We start from the raw sequence: 27,388 nt of genomic DNA, 5'->3' as shown, positions 1-27,388 counted from the left end.
AGCCTTCATTCACCTGGAACTGGCATCGATCCTGCCAGCCTTTGTTGGAGGGGCCTGGGAACACTTGTTCACCAGTCATAACATATGAGATACAACATACAAAGGCAACACGCATACATGTTTTTCTTAGTACTTGACATGGACTACACAAATGGCTGTAATGTATGTTATTCCAGGCTTTTCATCTTGAGTTTGTTTCAGTAACACAGCAACTGTACTAGTAGAAAGAGGAGGAAGGGAAGCGCTACTAAGGTACACTATAGTATATTTTGGTAGATAGAAGGTGCTCTTTGGTAAAAGGTGTAAATTGGTCATCAAAAAGAAAGGAGGACCAAGGCACTCTTCATATAATTAATTAAAATGCCTTTATTAGTATGGCATGTTCAATAGAAACAAAGTTGCTTAAAAACCGACGCGTTTCGGCTGCATGGCCTTCGTCAGGGAGTACAGGAACTGTACTATTAAGTTAGCCATTCAGGCCTGAATGTTGTGTGTGGCCCAATGGAATATTTTCTTTGAGGAGGGTTTAAAGCAACTCTCAAGAGTTGAAGGGAACATGGTCATGTATTCTCTTAGCTTGATCTGGTGGTACTGGGTGATCTGGTGGTACCCCCCCCCCCCCCCCCCTAAAAAAGTTGAATTTGCATCCTCCTGCAAAATGTCTTGACTTAGTATTACATTTCTGTGTGTGTCTATTTCGGTGTGAAAGGTCTGGAAATGTATTTATTTAAGTTCTTTCTCCACTATTTCACTCCCCCAGGTACCTCCCTGTTCTGTGAGCAGACAGCTGTCTCTCATCAATATTTACTGCCCCCTGTCCTACACACTGCACCCCTGTAGAGAGGTGAACAGGGCCTCTGTGGTGACTACTCTGTCAATGGGAGGTTTGGGGGGAAAGAGAGTGCATGTCTACCTCTCTCTACCTAGCCAATCGCTCCATCATTTATTCATTCAACACCCGTTTTCTCTTGTAGCAGTAAGAAACCAGACGGATACCTCTCTTTGCACACTTCCTCTACTAGAAAATGATTTGTCTGTATTCACACTCAAGTGGTCTTTAGGCTGTCTATAAATGCTCATTGGAATGTAATTCTATAAGCTCTAGCAAGTGTTTAAACTTTCACCATCCACCTCCTAATATGTATTTCATTGCACACAAGCGTTGTATTCATCGCTCTCATTTTCCTCTGAATGATATTTTCAACAGTGTATTTTGAGGGTTTCATATCCAGTCGCCGAGGCATGAACCCCATAATCAAATGAGTCAGCATCGGAAGTTATTCAATTGCTACCCAGCACCAATGACTCAAACATAAATGAAAGTGCCTTTTATTTCTTGTGCGGCTTAATTAGTGTGGATCTCAGCGTGAGCACCGGAGACAGAGGTGAGGAACACCAGTCTCGCTACCTGTCCACATGCCAAGAGTGGAGGTGGAGGTGGAGAGTGGCAGAAGGTGAGTGGGACGCAACATGATGCTAGTCAATTTCCTCTTGCTCACACTCATTTGTTCTTCACCCTGTGAAAAGCTGTAGTTGAAGCCCCAGTTTTGCAAGTTGCAAAGATCGTTTTCCGGGATTATTTGTTAGCAACTACTCCTTCCCTTTGTTAAGCCTTGTGTCACAACCACAGGAACCCAGTTTGGAGCGTGGAGGGAAGAGCCATCGTAACATAGCTCCTCACTACTCTCCGTTTCACACAATCACACCACACTTCCTCTCACTTTGCATGACAAAAACATTAGAACAAACTGTGAGGGATGCAAACACCAACAACTGTTAATCATTTGTATACCGGCGCCTCCATTCGCCTGCATGCTGGCATTGAGCCGGAATGCGCCTCTCGTGGCGTACATAATGAAAAGAATGGAGCCGTCACTTGTAATGGACCTCTAAATAGCATTTTCTGCTTTATTAGTTGTACTTAATGGTGTTGAAGGGGGCTGATGCGAAATCCCTTTGTTCAGAATCAAACTCCTACTGTGACAAGTTCTTGATCGAAAAAGATTCTCTGACAATTGAAGCTCAATGGGTTTTACACGCTGGGCTTACTTTTCCTATTTTGGAGAGGAATTGTGCATGCTCTCGTCATAAAGATTTATAGCATAGAAGAGGAAATAAAAGAGCCAGGGATATGTGCATAATGCCGCGGAAAGATTGTTGGAGCAAGAAAAAATCCCTTTCACTTAAGACAGACGGGTCTAGTGATATTTCATCACTGGAAACAACAAGGTGATCTCTTACCAACCCACACAAGAAATACAAACCCAAAACCAATTATGCATATGCATCAGAGCTTATTCAAAGGAATCTAGATGTGTATAACTGCAACTCTCAAAATTACCTCTTTGTGCTCAAAATACCTCCTCTTTCAAGTAGAAATGGTAAACATAGAGAAACATATTATCCATCGAGTCAGGGGCTGATATTGTGGTGGGAAATACCCTAGGGCACACTAACGTTTTGTCAGGGACCAGGTTATAGGCCTTTAGAGGAGGGGAAACTCACGCTGGATGTCGATGTTGACGCTGGTCTCTTTGCCATTGGGCACAGCCTTGTTAGATGCTCGGCAGATGATCTGCTGGCCTGTCTCGATGTTGGATGCAGACAGGTAGAGGGTGCTAACCGTACTCTCCCTCCTTCCATCACGAAGCAGTGTCTGAGAGGAAAAGAGAAAAGGAAAGAGTTTAAAGTTCACCGATGACGTGGTAGTGGAGAGAGTGGAACATTCTGAATAACATCATAAATCTAAACTCAAGGCCTGGAACGCAAATGCAGCAATTTACCTGAATGCCCTGGATGCCCCTGTGGACAACACAGACAAATAAACCCCTGGCATGCTCAAGCCTGTAGTCTTGCTCCAAGGCTGATTGATCTGAGAAAAGGAATCTGTTTCTGACCCTCTTTTGTGTGACTGGAGAGTTGTGCTCTGGTGCATGGATTGTCATACACCACAAAGGAAATCAATCTTCTTTTCACTGCTCATCCTCTGAGCTGCAGCCCTACTCGCATTGTGAGAGCCATCTGGAGGCCGCCCGGTACAATTCTGCCTTGACTGGTGCTCAGGGAGGACTGTGGGATCCCTGTAACCACCATGCCACAGTGCACGCTCACCCACCAGAACAAATTGGCCATGCCAGGGGCACTGTGTGGCCAACCACAAAGTCAAGACTGATACTGCTTCAAATAATACTCTATTGGTGCTCTATACAAAGATACTGTCCATTACCACGACCCCTGGGCTAGCTTTACAAATAAACTACTGGGATTCACAGTAGAATCTCTTCCAATATCATATTATTTTCTTGGCTCTGCCGGTTCCACACTATGATACAAGCAAAGAAATCTGTTTTATTTTCACTTATAGAGGTCCAGCTATAGAGGACATATCAGGCAAGGCCAAGTTAGGACATGTTGCTCTTCATTATATAAACTCCTTTGATGCTTTGTGTGCGCGCGTGTGTGTGTGTGTGTGTGTGTGTGTGTGTGTGTGTGTGTGTGTGTGTGTGTGTGTGTGTGTGTGTGTGTGTGTGTGTGTGTGTGTGTGTGTGTGTGTGTGTGTGTGTGTGTGTGTGTGTGTGTGTGTGTGTGTCCCACTATAACCGCAAAACAAAATGCTCCTCTGCAATTTCTCCACAGTTTATTCACGATTCACGAACAGGTTGTGATGAAACCCTTTATTTACAGCAGCACTATGAGGAGCTCTGATGAGAACTTCCTTTGAGGATGTACTTTATTTACTTTTCAAACCAAGGTTATGACTCACGTGGGAGGAAAGTTGACAGCTACCCTCTGAAACCAGCTCTCCACAAGTCCTTGTATATAATCATCTCTGTAAGTTCGCTAAAGGTGACCATATATATTTTAACCACAATAATCCTTAGATATTAAGGCATGTCACAATGAAAGCTATTGACAGGTTGCCGGATAATAGCAGATAATAGCAGAAACCCAGCTAGATATGCCACGCACTGACTGCATGTTAAAGTGTTAAGGAACCTGGCATTATATTAGTTTGGAGGTTTTTACATACAGTACATGTATGCCTTTTCATCATCTTACTTTTCTGCTTTCTCCAGTCAACGACTATAAGTCTTCTTAAGAAATACAGGAAACTACAAAAATGTCTTAATGGGGCGTTTGGCCACCACGAAACAGAACAGCTTCCTTGCACCTTGGCATGGATTCTACAAGCGTCTGGAACTCTATTGGAGGGATGCGACACCATTCTTCTACAAGAAATTCCATAATTTGGTGTTTTGTTGATGGTGGTGAAAAACACTGTCTCAGACGCCGCTCCAGAATCTCCGATAAGTGTTCAATTGGGTTGAGATCTGGTGACTGAGATTGCCATAGCATATGGTTTACATCATTTTCATGCTCATCAAACCAATCAGTCTCCACTCATGCCCTGTCGATGGGGGCATTATCATCCTATGGGACCATAGCCATAATGGCCGAAATAATGGCCTGCCCAGCATTTTTATACATTGCTTAATTGCTTAATTAACTCAGGAAGCACCTGCTTCCAAAATAATTTGTATCCCTCATTTACTCAAGTGTTACCTGTACCTAGCCAAGAAAAAATACTATTGTCTTGGATTGAAATAATATGTATGTAAGGAATACGCAAAATAGCGTAAAGATACTGTACATTCATATATTGTTCTTCTGCATTTGCATCAAAACAAAATGCCTCTGTGAAGAGTGTCTCAGATCTAACCAGGCTACAAAAGGCCTGGCACTCACCCCTAAAGCAGAACATATTAGCTGTCAGCAGTGGGATGTGTCAATGTAATATCCTTTCTGACACCATCAGGATTGTTTCTCTCATAGCTCTGGACCTGTCTGAAGTCATTCATCTTGTACAGGCCCAGCTACAGCATAGAACTCAACACCCAAGCACTAGCTGTTTTAAAATAGCCCGGATTACAAATTGATGATTTCTCATATCACTGCCTGGAGCATGTGAGGAGAATACCTTTCCCAAGTTAAGAAAGTAACTGAAAAATGGAGAATGAGAAAGTGAAAGTTGCTCTTCAAGATATGGGATAAGGGGGCAGAGACAGTAGAAGGTCATATTGATTGAATATGGGAGAATCTATAGTATAGTGATAATGCTGGTTACATTTCTACTGATAAATATGGAGCTTTTAGATTTTTCAGGAATACCTGCAAGTTTTGTAGTAAATTATCTAATTCTGACAGGCTGTATATTGTTTTTACCTAACCTTTACACTAATTGTTTTTCTGTTTATTACAATTAACAGGAAGGCTTATACAAATAAAAGATGGACAGTTTTCACCTTGCAGGCATGTCTGAAATTCCTTGATTAGTTTAGGTTAGAATCCCAGTGAAAGGGAATATGAAGAGAGGCTCAGAGGGATGTCTAATAATTTGGCTAACATTAATATTCTGCTGTTAATCTAACGAGCCTTTGATATGTCCAAACTTGAAACGTAGCTCCAGGTTAAATTAAATCAGCATTTTTTAAATTGCAGACCACACCAGAAGCTCATTTCAAATCTCAATACTGGAAATTAATTTCACTTAGGAATAAGATATTTTGCAAAAGCTTTGTACTACCTATTTCTACAAAAGAGAAAATAATATATTTACATAATTGTTCTGGTCATGGGGTTAAAGAGGTCTTATTTGACTTAACTTATCTAATTAACTTATCTAATCCTACTACCTGAAAGTCAGATATTTTATACAATTCTGTTTAACAATGTTAATTATATTACTCTTTTAGTGCACCTAAGGCCTAGTTTAAATGTATCTTGCACAAAGCCAGTGAGGTTAATTACATTGACAAGAGAGAAAAACAATGGAAGAGAGAGAGAGACTGATCGTTTTTTAATGATTTGAAACAGGTTAAATGTAGCGAGTAATATAGAAATACTGGAAAAAATAAGGGGTATTATAGATTAAAATGCAGATCAACTACTGGGAACTCTGTCTCTCGAATGTGAAAAATGTGACATGTATAATACACTCTCTAAAGTTAATTAGCTTCTTTTCCCCGGGATGATTTCCCCCCGCCTCACTTGGTGGTGAGCATTACCTTTTAAAAGGAAATCTCTCTAATTATACAGAAAACTTTGCTGAGATGAAGGTTGGGAGGAAAATAATGAAATTGAAAGACAGATAAAGAAGCGTCTTTGAAGGTTTGTGGGGGAGTAGGAGAGGAATGAGCAGGGAAACTTATCTGTGGAGGAAGAGAGGGACGATAAGCAGAACTTCCTTTTTTGTGTCATGCATTTGAATGTTTCACAGAGCAATAGATTCCCTCATCCCTGTGGCTGTTCCTTATGTTTTTCGTCAGTCCATCCATGAGGAGCTGACTGAAATGTGGTTTGGATTTACATTTACATTATACATTTTAGTCATTTAGCAGACACTCTTATCCAGAGAAACATACAGTAGTGAGTGCATTCATTTTCATAGTTTTTAGTACTAGTCCCCCATGGGAATCGAACCGACTACGGGACTGTTAGGGTTTAGATATGAGACCTTGTTCTCAAATTCAGATGGTTCCACCATCTGAAGCTTCTACTAGACCTCCTCACAACGTATGCAACGAGTACAGCAATGGTCATCCATAGGTACCAGGTCAAGCCCGTACTCAATCACATTCACATGCAGTATAACCAGATATTTTTAATAACTGCTTCATACAGTAAGATCATATCAAGTCCAATAACTTACCACAAAGTAACACCTTAATGAAAGATAAATGGTAGATAATTGATCCATTTGGATATTGAGGGAGGGGATGCTGAGACCTATGGGGGTCAAAGCCATCCTGGGAAGCCATCATCAGGAAACTCCCATCTCACTCTGGCACATCTGGCCACATTACCTCCCATCATCTGTGGGGTGTGGAGCGAGGCGTGGGGCGAGGCAGGAGGCCAATTATCCTCTCAAAAGCTCAATTTTTCAGGAGACAATCATCCGCTACTAATTGAACACATTTATTTTTTAATGGTAGTGATATGAAGGAGGGCTGTGTCTAGAGACTGCATGGCTCAGCTGCTGCTGCCATCTATCAGCTGGGCTACAATGTCCCCACATCGCTGCTGCTGCTGTTTCAGAAAGAGGAAGTGCAGGCAGGAAGCTCGCTATCCCCCTACTATTAGCAAACGCCACCTCCGGCAATCGTTTTATTCAAATTGCTTGTGCCGTATCCCAGCCCAATCAATAGAATTTATCTGCTCTTTGGAAAAAGTTGATAATGGGATGAGACAGCGCAGAGAGAGTTGGTGCCCGCTCACTCTCCTCGTTTATATGGAAATTCACACAGTGGGGTTCATTACAAGTTTAGCCTGCGAGTTAGTGTCATTGAAGTGCCAGAGAGGTCCGATGGCAGTGTTGTGTGGCATTACGTGTGGTGGAATGACGGTTGAGTTGAAGGCTAGGGTTGGTTGGCAGGGATCAGGGACGGCTTGTCCAACAGAGAAGTGACTGAACTGATCTCTTTATGGACCCTGCCACTAAAAAGAGAGAAGCAGGGCACCTAGGAGACAGCAACTTCCATTCTTATCGTCCACCATCTGCTTGATTGAGTAGAAGCATTAGCTGGGCGAAGAGGACAAACATCCTTTAAATATCCCAGGGAAGACCTTGGATTTTCAGGAGATTTTATTCCAATCAAACTTGGCTGAATGCTGAGACACAGTTTACAGATGGCACAAGTAATCACCCATCACAGTTAGCTAGTGCTCTTTATTTTACCTTTATTTAACTAGGAAACTCAATTAAGAACACATTCTTATTCACAATGATGACCTACCCCAGCGAAACACAGACAACGCTGGGAAAATTGTAGGCCTCCCTATGGGACTCCCAATCACAGCCAGATGTGATGCAGTTTGGATTTGAACCAGGTACTGCAGTGACGCCTCTTGCACTGAGATGCAGTGCCTTAGACCACTGCGCCAGTCATGATCCCTTAGTGGCTATTCACAACAAACTTCAAGGAAAGGATTGACAAACGTCAACTGGAATTTGATGAGTGACATAACCTATTACATGGAGGAAAATAGTGTTTGGTTCACTTTTCCGGTAATAATGAATGAGGGCTTTTGTTTTCTATCTATAGGAATGGGTAACTGTCTAACCACTTCACCCTCAAAAACCCCAAACCTACCTCCAACCTTAAAAAACAAACTGTGTATTACACACCTCGATGCTTACCTTGGAGTACATGGCTCCATTGAGGACCTCTCCATTGCGGATCCAGATGATGGATGCGGCTGGCTTGGCATTGTCAGCGTGGCAGGTCAGGTTTAGGGGATCTCCTGCTCTCAGGCTCACCACCGGACCACCACGGATCACTGGGTCTTCAGGAGGCACTGGAGGGAAAAGAGAAGAGCATTGTGTTCTAGCTATGTTATAAACATGTAATGGCATATACTTGTATACAACAACAACTGTTGTTTTCAAGTCAGAGTGTCATATGTTCACTGATAAAGGTATTTGCCAAGCCTCAGACTCATCCATTGGACTGATAGAAGATACAGTATGTCTTGGACATAAGAAGGTTCATATAAGGTGAGGTCTGCAGCTGTGTGACTGTGTAAACCTGCCTGTTCGCTCTTTTTAAATAATACGAGGCAAGGACAGAGATATTTCTTCAAATACAATACAGCTTTGTGAGAGACAGGCGAGGTGAGTGGTTTCAGTTTTGTTTTCCTTTTCTGTCCTGTGAAATTGAAATATCTTGTGTCCATGTTCACTGATGCAGCGATGTCAGAGGAGTATTGGGCAGATTTTGGTCACGTCATGTGTGTGGCTTGTAAGTAACAGTGGAATGAGAATAAGCTGCCTCAGAAATCCAAAGCATAGTTCAGCTTTGTGCTGTTACTGACAATGTGAATGGATGATACAGACACTGCTGCAATTTAATCATGACTTTCACATGTCCATCCATGGAGGCAATTGGGGCAATCAAAACTTTGAATAGAATTGACAGTTTGCCAGGGAATGGCAGTCAGTCGTCATTCACTGGAAAAAAGACAGATATAGGAAGATCATGGTGGATGCAGAATGCAGGCCCCTGATTGGCACTGATTACATTCTGCTTTCTACACACATGCTGATCACCCACTTTCTATTCAACTCCAGTGAATTATTGATTGGCCTGCACACTCATTACAGTGCAGATCTAGGGCATGATGAAATCAAAGGCTACAAGCAGCTGGCATATTCGCCTGCGAGGGTGAGAGGGTCGGAGAGAGAGGGTGGCGGGGGTCTTCTGTCAAACAGCCAAGGGTTGGTATGAAAAATGGGGAACTCTGGATAGTGTGTTACACTGCTGAATGATTTTATGGATAATGGGGGTTCTACTAAGCTATATGGAACTTCCGGATCGGTGTCCCTTCCACGGGACGGTTGAGCTAACGTAGGCTAATACAATTAGCATGAGGTTGTAAGTAACAAGAACATTTTCAAGGACATAGAATTTAATATTTCTGACATTATCAGATGTCTAACTGCACTGTCCAATTTACAGTAGCTATTACAGTAAAGGAATACAATGCTATTGTTTGAGGAGAGTGTACAATTTTTAACATGAAAAGTTATTAATAAACAAATTAGGCACATTTGGGCAGTCTTGATGAAAAACATTTTTTTACTGAAATGCAATAGTTCATTGGATCAGTCTAAAACTTTAGACATACACTGGGCATATGTCTCAAGTCACAACTTCACAAAAGAGCCACTTTAACATTTATTATAATTTAAAAAAAGTCTAAATGCGTTTTTTGGCAGAAATGCTTTCTGAAACATGTGAACTTTCATGTGCCTTAATAACAAACTTGTATGCCATCTGTAAATACGAATACAATTGTTAAATTACAATCCTTGTTGGTTAAGTCACAGAAAAAGTCAGCAACCTTTCCACTAGCCATGATTGGCTGAGAAAATGGGTGGGCTGGACATGCCGAGAGAGGAGTTCAGATTGGTCTGCCAAATGGAAGGCTTCTGTCTATTTGAGATGGTCAGTCTGTGTTGGTAACCGGTGCCTGTATGTAGCCTTGCTACTTTTATAGCCTCACTACTGTATATAGCCTGTCTTTTTACTGTTGTTTTATTTCTTTACCTTCCCATTGTTCACCTAATACCTTTTTTGCTCTATTTGTTAGAGCCGTAAGTAAGCATTTCACTGTAAGGTCTACACCTGCTGTATTCAGCGCACGTGACAAATAAACTTTGATTTGATTTGACAAAGTGTGAGATTGTGCATCAGGGGAGCGCTGGGGAAATGGGCTGCTTTTCTGCTTCGCCAGTTGAGTCCGGCTGAACCTTGTGACTCAGCTCCCAGGAAATTCTCCAACCTGTTTCTAGACCAGAACCATTGACACATTCCTGCCTCTTCAAATGCCTCTGGCAACAGTGATATAGTGTGCAACGTTTTATTTGTACAGAAAATATTGCAGTTATTTCATGACTTTTTGACCTGGTGTTCTTCATGATGTAAAGTTACACAAGTTTGTGGAATATTGAAATGCTAGGTCTTATTTAGAAGACAAAGATATCTGCGTATCTGAACCAATGGACATACATTGTGGTATGGTAATATAGTGGTGTAAGATTGGAAACAAGCTTTATCCTCATTTGTCACCAGAATGAGAGAAGCCCTGTCTGATCAGCTTGCATACTGGCCAACCAACCATCTCATTTGTTTATGAAAATATTAATAATAGTGAGGAACAGAGATGGAGAGATGACAGTTGCTTCTAGAGATCCAGTGTTATTGGCTTGCTGTCAGTGCTCACTCAATGCTGCTGAAACATTAATTAACTGTCAAGTTGTTTGAGGTATGCAAGGCTCCCATCTTCTGAAGGGGCCAATTGATAGGAAAAACTGCTCCATTTGGAGTTCTCTGAGAGCCTAACACTATGTGACTGACGACAGCGCAGACATGCATATTAAAGATGGAGTAAGTGGGTTGTGGATTCAGGCTGGTATTGACTGTCACCACTCCAGTCACAATACCAGGCCATCAAGGAAGAGCAATGGCTGTGAACTAATATAAGTAGAATGTGTTGACGTTCTACCGTAGAACATGACATCTCAAGGCTTCCAGAAACAACATACCCACTGGGCGCACACTGGTTGAATCAACGTTGTATCCACGTCATTTCAATGAAATCACGTTGGTCCAATGTAGAATAGACATTGAACTGATGTCTGTGCCCAGTAGGTACAGTACAGCCAGGAAGTGATGCGATGCAGAATGTGAAAGAGTGTAATAGTTTAAAGGCTATTTCCAACCCATCTCCTAGAGACATTATTTACCCATCTTGACCTGTAAAACTTATAATAGTTTAGCCTTTAAACCATCCATAAGGTTTCCCTCAGAGAGGACCTAAGTGCCGCTGTAGTGAAGGTTAAGATGTAATGCATGGAAAACTCCATACACAGAGGTCCATGGCAGCGCACACAGATTGTCGTTACGCTTTCAAGTCGTGTGCTCTGCTCTGGGAGACAGGCGGCGATGTGTCAAGGCTGGATGGAAAACAGACAAAGAGGAGAAAGACACGCTTGGCTGCCTCCGACAGGGCTTTTTTCATTTCCACCATGTGTCTGATGTCTGTCACAAGGATGACACAGAGGATCTCTGAGTAGAATGAGAGCCAGTGTCATCTCTTTGCTAAGTGATTGGTACAGGTGGCATGCTCTCCATCTGCACACCTCAATCTTCCACTGTGGGTTCCCCATTTAGGGACGCAGGGGCAATCCCCTCACAAAACAAAAGGCTCACTCAGACGTACTGTAAGTACTGCCTGACCAAACAATGGGCAGGTAGTTTACCTCAACCTATGTACATCACATGTCATTGATCTACGACTGTACATTCTACAGTGGACTTTCTACATTGGACAATGAAGCAACATTAAAGAGTAGCCTATTCTGAGTCACAGTATAACTCCCAGGACAGTTATAAAAGGAGGTATAATTCCAGTTCCCTCTCTCTCTCACTCTCTCCATACAGGGCTTCTGTTAAGTCATCTCTCCACCACCACCGTCCCTCTTGCGGGCCGGTCTGACAACCGCACAAAGGCCTGGAACCCCGCCAGTCATCATCATTACAGGCCTGTTTGCAAACTCGGCAGCCCCTAATGGTTCCAAATTAGCCCTTTACTGTGGCCCCGCAAAGGATTTCTCACGAGCCGGTCAGCGGCTCGGATTGATCGCTCCTCTTTAATTACCAGCTGGCTCGTTGAAATCCTTTCTCTTTCCCCACTTTTCTCTGGGAGAGTATAATGCAATCTCACACCACACACTTCCACACACATTCAAACACACACACTGTTCAATAGTTTCTCAACTAGGTTGGAGAGCAAAACACATCCTCTTGTTGTCTGAGATAGGGAGTGGAAGAGATATTCTGTGGGTTTTCTTTAAAGGAGTAGATCAATCAAGAGAAGATTAGTTCTGTAGTATGTGTTCTTGTCTTACTTGTCTCATACTGTTAGTTTCCCTGTTTTTCCTTACTGCTCACGAGGAGGGATTTCAAGCATGTATTAACATTTTACCTCTAAATGTACTTTGCTTATTACTTTTTCTCACCTTTAATGATTATCTGGAGGGTTATTGTGTGCCTGTCTATCACTTTTTCGTGGCCATCAGAGGTGTACCAGTTAATTTCACATATTTATGCTCCAAGCAACATTTTTCAGGGAGTGAGACTATTAGGTGTGTTTTGAGGGGACACACAGTCTTACATTAGCCCAGCCCTCCGCCTCAGATAAGAGATTCCATTGAAGTTCATTAAAGGAGCACTGGAGTTTAATGGAATTGCATCGCCCCTTCCTGAGAGAGATTGTCACGCCCTGGCCTTAGTATTCTTTGTTTTCTTTATTATTTTAGTTAGGTCAGGGTGTGACATGGGGAATGTTTGTGTTTTATCGGTTTTGGGTGGTTATATGGTAAAGGGGGTGTTGGGTGTAGTGTATGGGTTTGTGTTGAGTGTATGTGTCTAGCTGTGTCTATGTTGGGTGTAAGTTGTCTAGGAGAGTCTATGGTTGCCTGAATGGGTTCCCAATTAGAGACAGCTGATTTCTGTTGTCTCTGATTGGGAGCCCTATTTAAGGTAGCCATAGGCTTTCGTTTGATGTGGGTAATTGTCTATGTCTGAACGTTTGTAGCATGTATGTGCACTACGTTTATTAGCTTCACGGTCGGTCGTTTGTTTGTTTTGTTAGTTTTGTAAGAGTGTTTTGTTTTCGGTTCTCCTTCTTCTTAATAAAAAGAAGATGGCTTATTTTCCTACTGCTGCGTTTTGGTCCGTCAATCCTCCACACGATCGTAACAGAATTACCCACCAATACAGGACCAAGCGGCATGTAAAGCGGCAACAGGACCCACCTACACAGGATTCTTGGACATGGGAGGAGATACTGGATGGTAAGGGGCCGTGGGCACAACCGGGAGAATATCGCCTTCCTCGTGAAGAGCTGGAGGCAGCTAAAGCCGAGAGGAGGCGATATGAGGAGGCAGCACGGAGACAAGGCTGGAAGCCCGTGAGTACAACCCAAAAATTTCTTGGGGGGGGCCTTAAAGGGAGTGTGGCGAAGTCAGGTAGGAAACCTGCGCCTACTCCCTGTACTTACCGTGGAGAGCGAGAGTACGGGCAGACACCGTGTTACGCAGTAGAGCGCACGGTGTCTCCTGTACGCGTGCATAGCCCGGTTCGGTACATTCCAGCTCCACGTATCGGCCGGGCTAGACTGAGCGTTGAGCCTTATGTCATGAAGCCGGCCCAACGCATCTGGTCACCAGTGCGTCTCCTCGGGCCGGCGTACATGGCACCAGCCTTACGCATGGTGTCCCCGGTTCGCCTACATAGGCCGGTGCGGGTTATTCCACCTCCCCGCACTGGTCAGGCGACGGGGAGCATACAACCAGGTAAGGTTGGGCAGGCTCGGCGCTCAAGGGAGCCAGTACGCATGCACGGTCCGGTATTTCCGGCGCCACCTCCCCGCCCCTACCCAGTACCACCAGTGCCTCCTCCACGCACTAGCCCTATGGTGCGTGTCTCCAGCCCTTTACCACCAGTGCCTAAACCACGCAACAAGCCTCCTGTGTGTCCCCAGAGTCCTGTGCGTCCTGTTGCTGCTCCCCGCACTAGCCCTGAGATGCGTGTCCACAGTCCGGTACCACCAGTTCCGGCACCACGCACTAGGCCTAACGTGCGCTCCCAGGGTCCAGTATGCCCTGTTCCTTCTCCCCGCACTAGCCCTGAGATGCGTGTCCCCAGCCCGGTACCACCAGTTCCGGCACCACGCACCAGGCCTACAGTGCGCCTCAGCCGGCAAGAGTCTGCAGTCTGCACAGCGATGCCTGAACTGCCCGTCTGCCAAGCGCCATCTGAGCCATCCGTCTACCCAGCGCCATCTGAGCCATCCGTCTACCCAGCGCCATCTGAGCCATCCGTCTACCCAGCGCCATCTGAGCCATCCGTCTGCCCCGAGCCATTAGAGCCGCCCGTCTGTCCCGAGCCGTCAGAGCCGTTCGTCAGTCAAGAGCCGCTAGAGCCGTTCGTCAGACAGGATCTGCCAGAGCCGCCAACCAGACAGGATCTGCCAGAGCCGCCAACCAGACAGGATCTGCCAGAGCCGCCAACCAGACAGGATCTGCCAGAGCCGCCAACCAGACAGGGTCTGCCAGAGCCGCCAACCAGACAGGATCTGCCAGAGCCGCCAACCAGACAGGATCTGCCAGATCCGTCAGCCAGCCATGTGCAGCCAGATCCGTCAGCCAGCCATGAGCAGCCAGATCCGTCAGCCAGCCATGAGCAGCCAGCCATGAGCAGCATGAGCAGATCCGTCAGCCAGCCATGAGCAGCCAGATCCGTCAGCCAGATCCGTCAGCCAGCCATGAGCAGCCAGCCATGAGCAGCATGACCAGATCCGTCAGCCAGCCATGAGCAGCCAGATCCGTCAGCCAGCCATGAGCAGCCAGATCCGTCAGCCAGCCATGAGCAGCCAGATCCGTCAGCCAGCCATGAGCAGCCAGATCCGTCAGCCAGCCATGAGCAGCCAGATCCGTCAGCCAGCCATGAGCAGCCAGATCCGTCAGCCAGCCATGAGCAGCCAGATCCGTCAGCCAGCCATGAGCAGCCAGATCCGTCAGCCAGCCATGAGCAGCCAGATCCGTCAGCCAGCCATGAGCAGCCAGATCCGTCAGCCAGCCATGAGCAGCCAGATCCGTCAGCCAGCCATGAGCAGCCAGATCCGTCAGCCAGCCATGGGCCGTCCCTCAGTCCGGAGCTGCCGTCCCTCAGTCCGGAGCTGCCGTCCCTCAGTCCGGAGCTGCCGTCCCTCAGTCCGGAGCTGCCGTCCCTCAGTCCGGAGCTGCCGTCCCTCAGTCCGGAGCTGCCGTCCCTCAGTCCGGAGCTGCCGTCCCTCAGTCCGGAGCTGCCGTCCCTCAGTCCGGAGCTGCCCCTTATCCTGGTGCTCTCCCTTATCCTGGTGCTCTCCCTTATCCTGGTGCTGCCCCTTACCCTGGTACTGCCTCTTAGTCCGGAGCTGCCCCTTAGTCCGGAGCTGCCCCTTAGTCCGGAGCTGCCCCTTAGTCCGGAGCTGCCCCTTAGTCCGGAGCTGCCCCTTAATTCAGTGGGGTTAATGTGGAGGGGGGTCATTTGGAGGAAGTTAAGGAGGCGGTTAGTGACTGTGGTGGGGTGGGGACCACGACCAGTGCCGGAGCCGCCACCGTGGAAGGAAGCCCACCCAGACCCTCCCCTAGACTGTGTGCTGGTGCGCCCGGAGTTCACACCTTAAGGGGGGGGTTATGTCACGCCCTGGCCTTAGTATTCTTTGTTTTCTTTATTATTTTAGTTAGGTCAGGGTGTGACATGGGGAATGTTTGTGTTTTATCGGTTTTGGGTGGTTATATGGTAAAGGGGGTGTTGGGTGTAGTGTATGGGTTTGTGTTGAGTGTATGTGTCTAGCTGTGTCTATGTTGGGTGTAAGTTGTCTAGGAGAGTCTATGGTTGCCTGAATGGGTTCCCAATTAGAGACAGCTGATTTCTGTTGTCTCTGATTGGGAGCCCTATTTAAGGTAGCCATAGGCTTTCGTTTGATGTGGGTAATTGTCTATGTCTGAACGTTTGTAGCATGTATGTGCACTACGTTTATTAGCTTCACGGTCGGTCGTTTGTTTGTTTTGTTAGTTTTGTAAGAGTGTTTTGTTTTCGGTTCTCCTTCTTCTTAATAAAAAGAAGATGGCTTATTTTCCTACTGCTGCGTTTTGGTCCGTCAATCCTCCACACGATCGTAACAGAGAACACCAGGGGTTGTTTCATGTTTTTGCCCAATCCAGAGCTCAGAGCCATATTTTACCGCAAAACTCAGAGCAGGCTGGAGAGAAGAAGTCAGGTCCGACTGATTGTGTTTTAGTGAGATCATTTACTTTTAGTGTATAATAAAAAATATCTATAAATGAGACTGAGGCATACAGTATGGATGTGTAATTAAGCAAACAGTGTGGGCCAGTAAGTCTGTCATGGTCAGGGCTTGTCTGAATAAACCTTGAGTAATAAATCTGCCCTGTGTCCTGGAAGACATTTCAATACCTCAGAACCTCTGGGATTAGCCTGGTCTGAGAAAACACCTAGAGGGCGCCATGACTGGGGGAGAAGTAAAGACAGTCTATTACCATTGGGGCTCTGCTGATGGCGGACAACCTGAGTTGTAAACAGCCAGACCCAGGCTGGGGAACATTCTCCATGCAGCATGTAGTCCTATACACAGCCATCCAGGAGCAGGAGATTTGGTTGAAAAGGCAATTTGAAGGTGAGTGAATGAGAGGGGTAACCTCAGAAGGAGCTCTGAGATGGGGGAATGGGAAAGGAAGGGGGGGACTGGAAATGCAGCGTGCACAGTGCTGTGCTTCTGCCGAGGTGTCTGGAACAAAAATGGATTGGCTTGCCTGGTCGGTTTTGGCGGAATGCTCGCGCCAGCAGCCTGTCACCCCAATGTGACGGCGCCGTGGCAGCTTGCAGAGGTTGTGATCGATAGATCACAAAAGAGAAGGCCGAAAAGAACTATCCATCGTAGGTGGAAGACAAGAGACATATGTGGCTCACTGGCCCAAAACACAGGCCTATTCAATTGCTGTCACCATACACCTGTTTGTAGGCCACAAGATTCTGGCTCACACAGACTGTCTCTATCTCTCCCTCTCTGGTAATACCATCTGTGTTAGTTTTACTTTCTTTTTTTAATTTTAAGATGTGTGCATGAATGATGCCTATCCAAAGTATCACAGTGGACCCTATCCTTATGAGACGACAGATGATCAGGGATTAATGTGAGTCAAGGTTTGACTGTGTGTGTGTGTGTGTGTGTGTGTGTGTGTGTGTGTGTGTGTGTGTGTGTGTGTGTGTGTGTGTGCGTGCGTGCTGACCCACACAGGGAGAGTGAAGACAAGGATGGGGAGGTTTTCTGGAGACATGGGAGGAGTGGTGAGATGCCAGACTTGTCAGCAGCGTGCAGAGACGGCTCCGTCACAGAGCAACGATGTGCAGCTCCAGAGCTGCTCTCCACAGATTGGGAGGGCACTAACGTGTTCGTGTGTGTTTATTTGTGAGTAGCTATGTCGCTGTCATTTTGCATGAAATGTAAAAGCAGGCTCCAATTAAATGTTATGGAAATTATTTGTTCCTTGCAGTGTGTCAATCAATCTCTCACCTCCTCCAGTTCTAGATTTCTTTCAGTCAATAATAATTTTTGTTATGATAATTTATTAGTGAACATATATGGAATTTAAAATATTTCAAAAACACAGCTGTGTGTGTGTTTGAAAAAGTACCCTTGCCTATTAAAACTCACTCAAACCCCAAAATATACCCTACCTGCAATCTGTTGGTATTAACATACAGCTGTTCATAGAGTCACTGATATTATAGATGGTCTCACTTTGTCTTAGATCTCAGACAAGTCAGTAATGTACTTGAATGTAATTCAGGGTAGTGTGAGCCGAATAATGTAAATGGTAGAGACATATTTCTAACAAAATGACTGCTGATCAGGGGTTCTTCTCTGGCCCTACTTGAGCGGCGATGCTTGGCTAGAGCCAAATTGACTTTTGTGAGAGATAAATTAGTTACATACAGAACACTAGTACACTTAAACTGATAAATGAGGTGTTTCAACATTTTCTTTCAAGACTTTGCAATTTTGTCATGCACAGTCATGTAGCATCATTCAAAGATATAGAGAAAGGGAGAAAGAGAGAGCTGGGAGTAAAACCCGTTTCATGAATTAGTTGGAGCGGTAAAAGTGGTTGCGATAGAAATGCTGCTATCGTTGTGACTGCTACTGAAAGCCAATCAACTTGCATTCTCGCCCTTGTGCTTCTTCAATAAGGCATTCACTTTGTGTCCCTTCTGTTTTCATTCAGTGCATCTATTTTGAAATGCTTGATTCAGTAAAGTATACGTGGGATTCAGTGGGTTGAACTACAGGAGACAGAGGGACAAATACTGCTTCATGTTTGTGTCTTATTATCAAAACACAATGCTCCTCATGAAGTTGCCCTTCGGTTCAGTGTCGAGATTTCAATACAGTTCCTTGAGTGAGACAAAACATTTGAAGGACACATTTTCATTCAAATGTTGAGCTTTTATTTCCTTTGTCTATCACTGTTTTAAAGTTATCCTTCATAAATAGAAATTGCATTGTATTAGAATAAACATATGACTGAACCTTTTTAAAGTTGAAAATTGAGGCACTTCAGTAGAGAGACACATCACTAAGATGTCATGCTAAGAAGACCCTGCGGTGCAGAGCAGCATTGTTTGGTCCAACACTATTGGAGAAATCTAGTGAATGACCTACACTCCCGAAGGTGTGTTAAAGTCAAATAAGTCACCGGCTCCCTCCCCTGACTGGAGAAGTCAATTTTTCTGAGGACAAAGAAATGACAGGATGATGAGGTGGATTCTAAGGTAAAAATAACAAAGGGTCACGCTGAACAGACACTCAATCATTTCACCACAGGACAAAAAACTAGACATAAAAAAAGAGGTGAGCTCCAAGCAGTAACAGGAGGACACTGGGAAGCAAACTATCTGTGAACAGTTAGATATAACTTGATTTTCTCCTTCCAATGTCATGCTGCGAGGCACACCATGACACCATGACTCCAGCAAGGCTGGACCAGCCGTAGAATAATAATCAACAAGCTTTCATGGAAAATGTAATTTTTGCCTCTGAAAAAAAAATATTTTCAAAGGCAAGTCAGAACTCAACATAGCTGATTGCCCTTCCTTGTCTTTGGCTGCTCCAAAGAGAAATGTTTAGCAATTTGGAAGGAAGTGTTTTATCAGATCTCAAGTCTTGCTCTCTTGCAATTAAACGTTAATAAACGGAGTGCCTCCGGACGCTCTCTAAAGTGACAAACAAGGGTAGAAGACTGTCTGGAACATTACAGCTCTAAGACCTGCTCTTTACCATTATTAATTCCATGCTAAGGAAACGTGATCTTCCCATAGCAGTGTGACTGTAATTAATAATTAGCTTGACAGCAAATGAAAACTGAGGACAGATCTAGCTCTGGTATTTTCTTTGGAATTAATCTGCAGCAAAGTAAATATTTCCTAATGAGCAATATCAAAACATAACTTCCCAGAGAATACTTATGAATGTATTAGGGCCTTGTGGCATTACTTTGTATCACTTTAATATAGTTTTCATCTTGGACTGCAACACATGTAGTATTCAGACTACGACCTTGCATTAACGAGCAAGACCAAACGAGGAACGGGAAGGAACAACAAAGGAAAACATAAGCGATTGATGAGGACTGAAGGTTCATTAGAAGACCTGTCGGTGGATGAATGTCAATGAGCTCTCTAAATGTCACAGTAGAGTCAACAGCAGACCTCATCACTCAATGTAGGCCTACTCTGAAAACAGCAGCAATAACTCTTTCTCCATCGCTAAATGGTAAATGTTGCACATTTCTCTTACAAAAGACTACCTGGCCTCACAGGTCTGTTTAAACGGTAGAGACCTTATTCCAGAGAGCCCAGGCCTTCCCCCTTTGCTCCTACCCCAGACCAAGGTGAACACATTGATGCATAGGTTTGGCTGCCTGCTACCTAGCTGCAGAGGATATAATTAGACTGAGGACTAACCCCAGACCATAACCCCTAGATCACTCTCCACATTCATGTCTAATTCACCAGACCTTAGCCACCTTGACCTCCAGGGCTCTATGGCTGCATCCTGGATCCCATGGCTGCACTCAGATATGAGGTTCAAAGTTCAAGGATAATTTTTCCAAGGGGCCATATTTTCTTGAAACATTTCTGAGGGAAGTAGATTCCTGTTTGCTTTAATGACGACCCTTTCATTCTTTTATGGTGTTTCCCCCATACCGAATTTATTTTATAAGCTTACTTTTTGCTCCAAATGCTACTCACATAAGACACTACAAACTCACCAACACATTTTGTTACTAATGTGGAAACAGGAGAAGGGTCAGGTTAGAGACTGTATATCATTGGCTTAAATGCATAACAAAATTGGATTGAACTTTTTGCCCCATTGAGTCATGCTAGGTATTTCAAGGATAATAAATGAACATATTGACACAGTACCATTCTTATGGGAGAAAATCGAGTGACACTCGATTTTCTGTGTCTTTTATCTGTGTCTTTTATCTGATTTCTCTTTCTGTGTCTTTTATCTGTAAATATCAAAGTCATAAAGAAAACGGTTCCCTTTGATATAGAACACAGTATGGATGGGACAGATATATGGCTGATGAGAGAGAAGGGGAATGTTTTTAGATTTATTTGACAGTCAGGTAGGAGAGAAGGGAGACTGTTCCACTCTGTGACGGACTGTCGCTGTCTTCCGAGTCGATAGACACACTCTGTCACCACTGGCGGGTAATTGACAGCTTAGAGTTTGCAGTGACATGGGGTTTGCATATATTTATTCCATTACCTTGCATGTGTGCCTGCCTGGGGGCCCTCCTTCGCAATGTATTCAGGAGTCAGCCAGCTAGGCAGGGGATTAAACAAACATCTTATGGCGGAGCTTATGAGAAAGGATGATACGTGTTTCACCCTCAAATAGCCAAAGAGGAATAGAGACAAATGGCTCCCCTCGTTTATTGATGATTAATCATTTTAATGGAGCTTGAACAGACAAGCCCTTTCCTCTAAGTAGCCAGCTTTACCTTGTTAGAGAATGTGACTACAGCTCAACAGGGCTGGGTTAGAAACGTATCAACTGTTGCAGTAGTGTACTGAGCAGGAAAAGGATGCTTTAGTTCAACTCTAAATGTTTAGCAAGCCCCAAGCAACACTATCATCAAGAGTCAATGAATCAAATCCAACTGAGAGAAACCACAAATAAATGGAAGGTATGGCAATGCATCCTAAATTATTTGTGTCTCATACCCTTCTCCTCTCCTTGAGGCCTTGATCAAACGACTTAGCTGCTGTGAACGGCGGGGTTGGAGGGAGATAAACTTAACTTTGGGGGAAGGGGAGGGGAGGAAGGGGAATCGGCGTATAGCTGCTTTGACTCTCTGCAAAGAACTCATAATTATTAATTAATATCCATTTGCAGGGGGCGCGGCAGAGTGAGAGACGTTGGTCCTCAATTTGTCTTCCCTCTCTCCTTTCTCTGGCTGCCTCCACCCCTACAGATCATTAGTTTCACTTTTCATTAGCGGAGATCAATAAAGCGAATCAGTCTCTCGTGGCGAGGACACTCAGCTTCACGGACCTCCCACTTTCCCTCCTCCTCTCCCCTCAGTTCTTCCCCTTGTTCTCTGGCTCTTTCATTGACTCCAGCTTCCCCTCATATTACCCATCATCCTCCACAGCAGAAGAGTATACAGCGTAGAGGGCAGAGAGAGTGGGAGAGAGCCTACAGAGCTATAGAGAAGAGTGAGCAGTGATTTTACAAATGCTGCCCAATATGGCAGAACTGGCAATGCTGAATGATAACCCAATAAAGTTTAATTAAGAACCAGTAACCTCTCAGGCTTAATAATGAAGATGGCTGGGTTTGTAGAAGGAAATTAAAGTAAAAACATTAGGGACTGGCAATGTTAAGAGATGCTGTACTGTATCCATTAGCAGCAGAATTATCTTGATAGTTCCTGTTATGCTGATAAAAAGCTGTGGCTTTTCTGGCATGATCAATGAGTCAGTGCACAGATTTAGTGGATTTTGAAAGTGTTGAGGGAGGGGAGGAGCACTACAGATATGACATTGTGGTTGGTTTGAGGTGGCTACTAAGTCACTGCCTGCATCCATTGCCATTTTATCTGTGCACATTCTTCAAATTGTGTCTATGCATGTATGTGTAGTGTGCATTTGTGTGTAAACCTAATCCTCACTTACCCAGCACAGTGAGTCGGGCAGGACGGGACCTCATGGCTGCCTGGATTGCCTGGCACTCAAAGACAGCGTCATCCATCAGCTCCACACGTTGGATCCGGAGGTGGTGTTCCCCTGTACTGTGGTCCCCAATCACTGTGTAACGAGGGTAGCCTGGAACACAACGCAACATATGCCCTGTCAGAACCTGGAGTCTGGTCTTTCAACCTATATCAGCACCATTCAATCCAACCTTTTTTTAAAGATAGGAGTTATCAAAGCATGGTACAAACAATGCCAGAATGCAGGCAATCACAAATTAGTGAAGGATCAGTGGTGCAATATTGATTGTTGACTGCTGTGTTACTGAACATTTTAGGTCATTTGAGATGGGATTTTCTTTTTCCAATGAGATGAGACCTTAATATACCTCATATCTCAGAATTATTACTGTCACCAATGTGAAGACAGATTTTTTCAAAAGAATTATACATGTTAAAGTAGACATTTTAAAACTGATTGAAAACATGAATTCCGTAGATGACAATGATGATAGGGGTTGAGGAGGTTTCTGTATTTGGGAGAGCGAGTATGTTTTATTGCCATGGTGAAGACGCACGGCGAGATATTGAGATGTGTTTCAGCAGGGCAGTGGTGTGAGATTCATAGTTTAATAATGCAGGAAGAGGGATGTATGTCCAGGAGTCCTGACCATTTTACAGCGCAGAGTAAAGTCGGATAGCTCTAAAACACAAAAAAATAAGTGACAAAGGGATATGTTTGATTGTGAAGCTTTATGGAAAATTGCACAGGCTTTCAATATGAATAACTTGAACAGCTCTCTAAAGGCTGAGTTCTGTGGAATTATTGGAGAAATGTGAATTGAAACGAGAATCTTTGCTAGTGAAATTCTCCAAAATGTTCAGTATTTCTTGGCAGTGATTGCTTTCTCCTTCTAAGGTTCTTCTGTAATTCACTGATGACAGAACCCGATAGAGTCGAGAGTTTTAAAGCATAACCAGGCCAACAGTTAAACATTTCATCCAACGATGTGGTTTGTCAAACTGAACTTATACAACAGATGGTATTCAACTCTAACCCGCTACAATCTTTGCCAACCCCGCTGTTGAATCACTGCATTAAATGTCTGGATGAAAAATGTATTACGTTGCATCTATCAATGAGTCATGTTCTCTTCAAAGATTTTCTGGTGATTTAGTATAAAACACTGGGGATTTAAAGAGGTATGTTTTAGCACATGCCACCCAATATGAGTATAATAGACTAGGACTAATAGACTAGGAGATATAATGGCTTTTAAGTCCTTGAGTTTGGCTATGGAGACCACTGTGTTCCGAATGCTCAATTATCATCCATTGCTTTACTGGATCCCATTCACTTTCATAGACCATGAAGTGGCCCTAATTTTCTCATAGTGGGATGAGTTATAGCCGATTAAACCACTCTGCATTTCATCTTCCCACATAGCTTTGAAGCTTTAAGAGAGTGGGGGTTGGAAGCAGGACGGATTTGTTCAGGCACTCACCTCCCCCCGTCGACAAAACATACATTACTATGATAGTATATAGCATAAACATAGGAGCTACTTCCTGCGGCTATCAAAGTATATAGCATAAACAAAGGAGCTACTTCCTGCAGCTATGAGAGTATATAGCATAAACATAGAACGCAGGAGCAGTGTACAATGAGGTACCAAACAAAGAGATGGGGGGTGGGGGGGGGGTGGGCTATGTGAGCTCTGAGTGGTTCCTCTGTTTATAAGATCGCCAGATTCTCAGATAGAGAGTGCTCTCTCCTGCCCACATACCGCTTGCAGTTATAGGTCTTATTATTCACATTGATACATAAGCTTCCATACAGGGCCAGAAGAAGGTCAAAAAGGTTACACATCCCTCTAATATAGTGTTGATATAACTGAGCAGCATTCGCTTAATAACATTAATGACCATTGATCTTGAGTTCCATGCTGTTGTTGATTATGCAGCCAGTGAGTCAATGGCTTTGTTGAACTATTTATTAGAGATAAAGCACAGTTTGACTGATGTCTTCCTCTGAAGTTGAATGAGACTCCATTCCTGAAATACATGCTTTGAATGAAGGTCATTCCTTCAAATACGAGAACCTGCTTAAGCACAATGCACTGCTGTGACCCTGTGTAAGCTCAGGAGACATGACACATTATTTCTCCACAACAAGCAGGCCTTGTAAATGGTATGGCCTTGAGGTGACCCCATCTGCCTTATATCCAGTGCAGGAGCATAGGTACTAAATATTTACTGTAGGCATATTGTGTTGTACAGTACAACAGCATTCCACTGAGTTTCCTTGTTCATGTACATTAAGAAATGACCCAGTCAATTCACTCCTCTTGCCCTCTAGCAGATTGAACATAAGATGTGCTGTTGTAATGCAATAAAGCTTGCTAACTGAGAGTAAATGAAAAAATACCTTAGCGTAAGTCTCGTTTAATGGCATTTAAATGCATTTTAAATAGACATTGGTGGATTTTGTCCTGTGGCATAACTGGGTTACGTTTAGAGCATGCAAAAACACTTCTTTATTCTATGTAAGGAAATTTCAGGGATGTCACTGTTGTATAAATATAACTCACATTGATCTCAATGAATCTCAAAGACAACGTGTGTTAACTAAAGCAAACAATGTAAAATAGCCCCATTAAGGGTAATGAATCCATCAGGACAGAAATGGATTTGTCTTTATGGTGGATCAATGGCAGGGGAAGGGACGATGAATTGAGCCAGGGGGATAGTTATTTACACTGTTCAGGAAGAACACGTCTCACACTGACACCTCCAGGGATGGAAATAGGGTAAGTTGATGTTGGGAAATGGATGACCAATGTTTAATTTGCTGTCGGGGGACAAGCCAGAGGTGCACGTTTGTCAGGTAGCTTCCAATGACTCTACACCTCTGTCTAGAATGTTAAGAGCAATATCTGGAACATTCTAAGACATTCCATTTTTGCCCTCCAAAAAAGTGCACACCAGTGGGCACTCTCTGTGGACTGCTTGGAGATATATTCATGCCATTCATGCATATTCATGCCATTCATTTGGTGCAGCTTTGGGCCGGTGCATCTCTCTCTTTAATTAGAATAGAAGACGCTACACAAAGAGAAGGAGCAGGAATTCAGGAAGCGATAGGAATCATCCTCTTTGTCCTCTGATTTATCAGACTGAATAGTGAAAGATTTCTCTCATTATAATCACTGTTCCCCTGGATTGAAACAGGCCCAGGCAGAGCGAGCTACTGCTAACGCAGCTCCTTCTATGAATAGCAGAGTGGGTCCTATATTGAAATGCTCTGCACAATATTAGACGCCTCACACTTTTATGTATACAGCTGCTTTCCTTGTGTATATAGCCGTGTATGTGCCATCATTCTTTATGGCTGACTGTATTGCTTGTTGACGTAGGCAGAGACGATTAAAAGAGCAGCTGTGGTACACTTTATTTCAAAAAGTGACATTCATCTTAATACACTGCTCTAAGACCCTGTCTGTGCTTTTTAATAAAGATTTATTTCGTCCATGATAACCTTCTCCAACTCGATGTATCCAATCGACTCATGCTGTGTGGAGAGGGGCATTCATATTCAGCCCATCTCTGAGCGTCCTGGCCCGGCCATTGATCCGCATACAGAGTGAAGTGTTGGTTCATAGGGGTAGAGACACGATGAGGTCAGTCCACAGCCTCCTTCCACAGCCTCTCGCCCACTGTTAAACTGCTGATGATGTGCCATTAAGAGTCGCTCCCACCCTCTCTCTCTTCTCGTTAGCATAAGTCCTTCTCCCTATTCTCCCTCTCTTCCCTCTCCTCCCGACCACTTCAAAACTGTTGGGCCATTGTTTACTGCCTTCCCCAGCCTCCCGGGGGCCTGATAAAGGCCACACTGAGGAATGGAACGCATTTATTGGGACACCGTTGTCAACTGAGGTTTAATTAAGGAGTTCTATCGGTGATAAGGCAGGTACACTAGAGCAGTCACTGAAGGTCAGAGGTTAGGAGACCGCATATCTCTAGTGGAATACATATTTAATCGTCCAGATCAAAAGAGGTCCCCGCTTTTAAAGGGCCCCAGTTGGGTTTTTTGCCATGACTTGAATGGCAAGTACCCTGAGAGACAGGCTAGAGATCCCTCAGTGATGGAGGAAGAGAGGTGTGAAAGGAACTTGGCTATTTTCAGACTCATCACTCTTACTCCCTGTAAAAGCGCATAGAATGTCTTGGAATCCCAAGGATCCCATTTCTAAAGACAATTGGGGAGATAAATGATATATTTATAAATAATGCTGATTTTTCAAGCTATATGAATTTACTCTCCCAAGATTTAGTTAGTAAAGATTGTAAATATCTACTTGGAAGAATAGATAGTCATCACGTCTCATGAATATGGATAAGGCGCCAGCGTCAAGTGGAGAAACTGCAGGCTACTAAAATGACAGTGCAGCAGTAAGTGGTACTCCAAATTAAACAATTAAGGTAATAATACAAAAGCCACAATGTAATTTGGATTGTGAGTTACTCTTCAAAAGCCCATTTACTCGCTAAAAGTACTTGAAATGTGACCCCTGGCTATATTGATTTCACATTCAGTTTTGATTTTGGGGCTTCTTTGCCCACCACAAACTGTTATTGAATTAGGTTGATCTTTCTATTAGATAGTAATGAGGTCTTGGCTACATTTTTGTGGTAGTACTAAAGTGAATACAAATGTCTGGGGTATTTCAATGTGTGGTAATTAAATCTTGTGTCCCACTGTCACGCCGGCATGTTTTAAACATTGTGTTAGAGTTACAGAGTCCAATGGTTGCATCATTGGATTCGCCAATGTCTTCTGCATTCACTGATATCAACCATTCATATGTGTGATTAACGGGGGCTGAGTTAGAGTGGTGTTTGTGAGACAAGAGCGGATCCGAAAGGGGTCTGGGAGCGGATCTTCTCACAAAAACGTCTGTAGAGCCCGAATGGTTTGAGTTACGAACT

General features: G+C 44.0%; 1 protein-coding gene across 6 annotated transcripts in view; it reads right to left on the bottom strand.

Moving 5' to 3' along the window:
* The window catches only part of LOC139549306 (kin of IRRE-like protein 3), a 239,855-nt gene that overhangs the window by 44,859 nt on the left and 167,608 nt on the right, over window positions 1–27,388 (bottom strand). For all 6 annotated transcript variants that reach the window (XR_011669863.1, XM_071359617.1, XM_071359621.1 and 3 more), the window contains exons 3-5: window positions 22,383–22,532; window positions 8,198–8,355; window positions 2,506–2,656 (exon numbers count right to left, since the gene is read on the bottom strand). Coding sequence is in view for 5 of the 6 variants with exons in the window: in XM_071359617.1 (XP_071215718.1) it covers window positions 2,506–2,656; window positions 8,198–8,355; window positions 22,383–22,532 (459 nt within the window). In the remaining variant the exon portion in view is untranslated. The remainder of the gene's footprint in view (window positions 1–2,505; window positions 2,657–8,197; window positions 8,356–22,382; window positions 22,533–27,388) is intronic.

This window comes from Salvelinus alpinus, chromosome 22 (assembly GCF_045679555.1).
Source record: "Salvelinus alpinus chromosome 22, SLU_Salpinus.1, whole genome shotgun sequence".
NCBI lineage: Eukaryota > Metazoa > Chordata > Actinopteri > Salmoniformes > Salmonidae > Salvelinus > Salvelinus alpinus.
The sequence above is the reverse complement of the archived record's forward strand: the minus strand, read 5'-3'. Positions and strand labels throughout refer to the sequence as shown.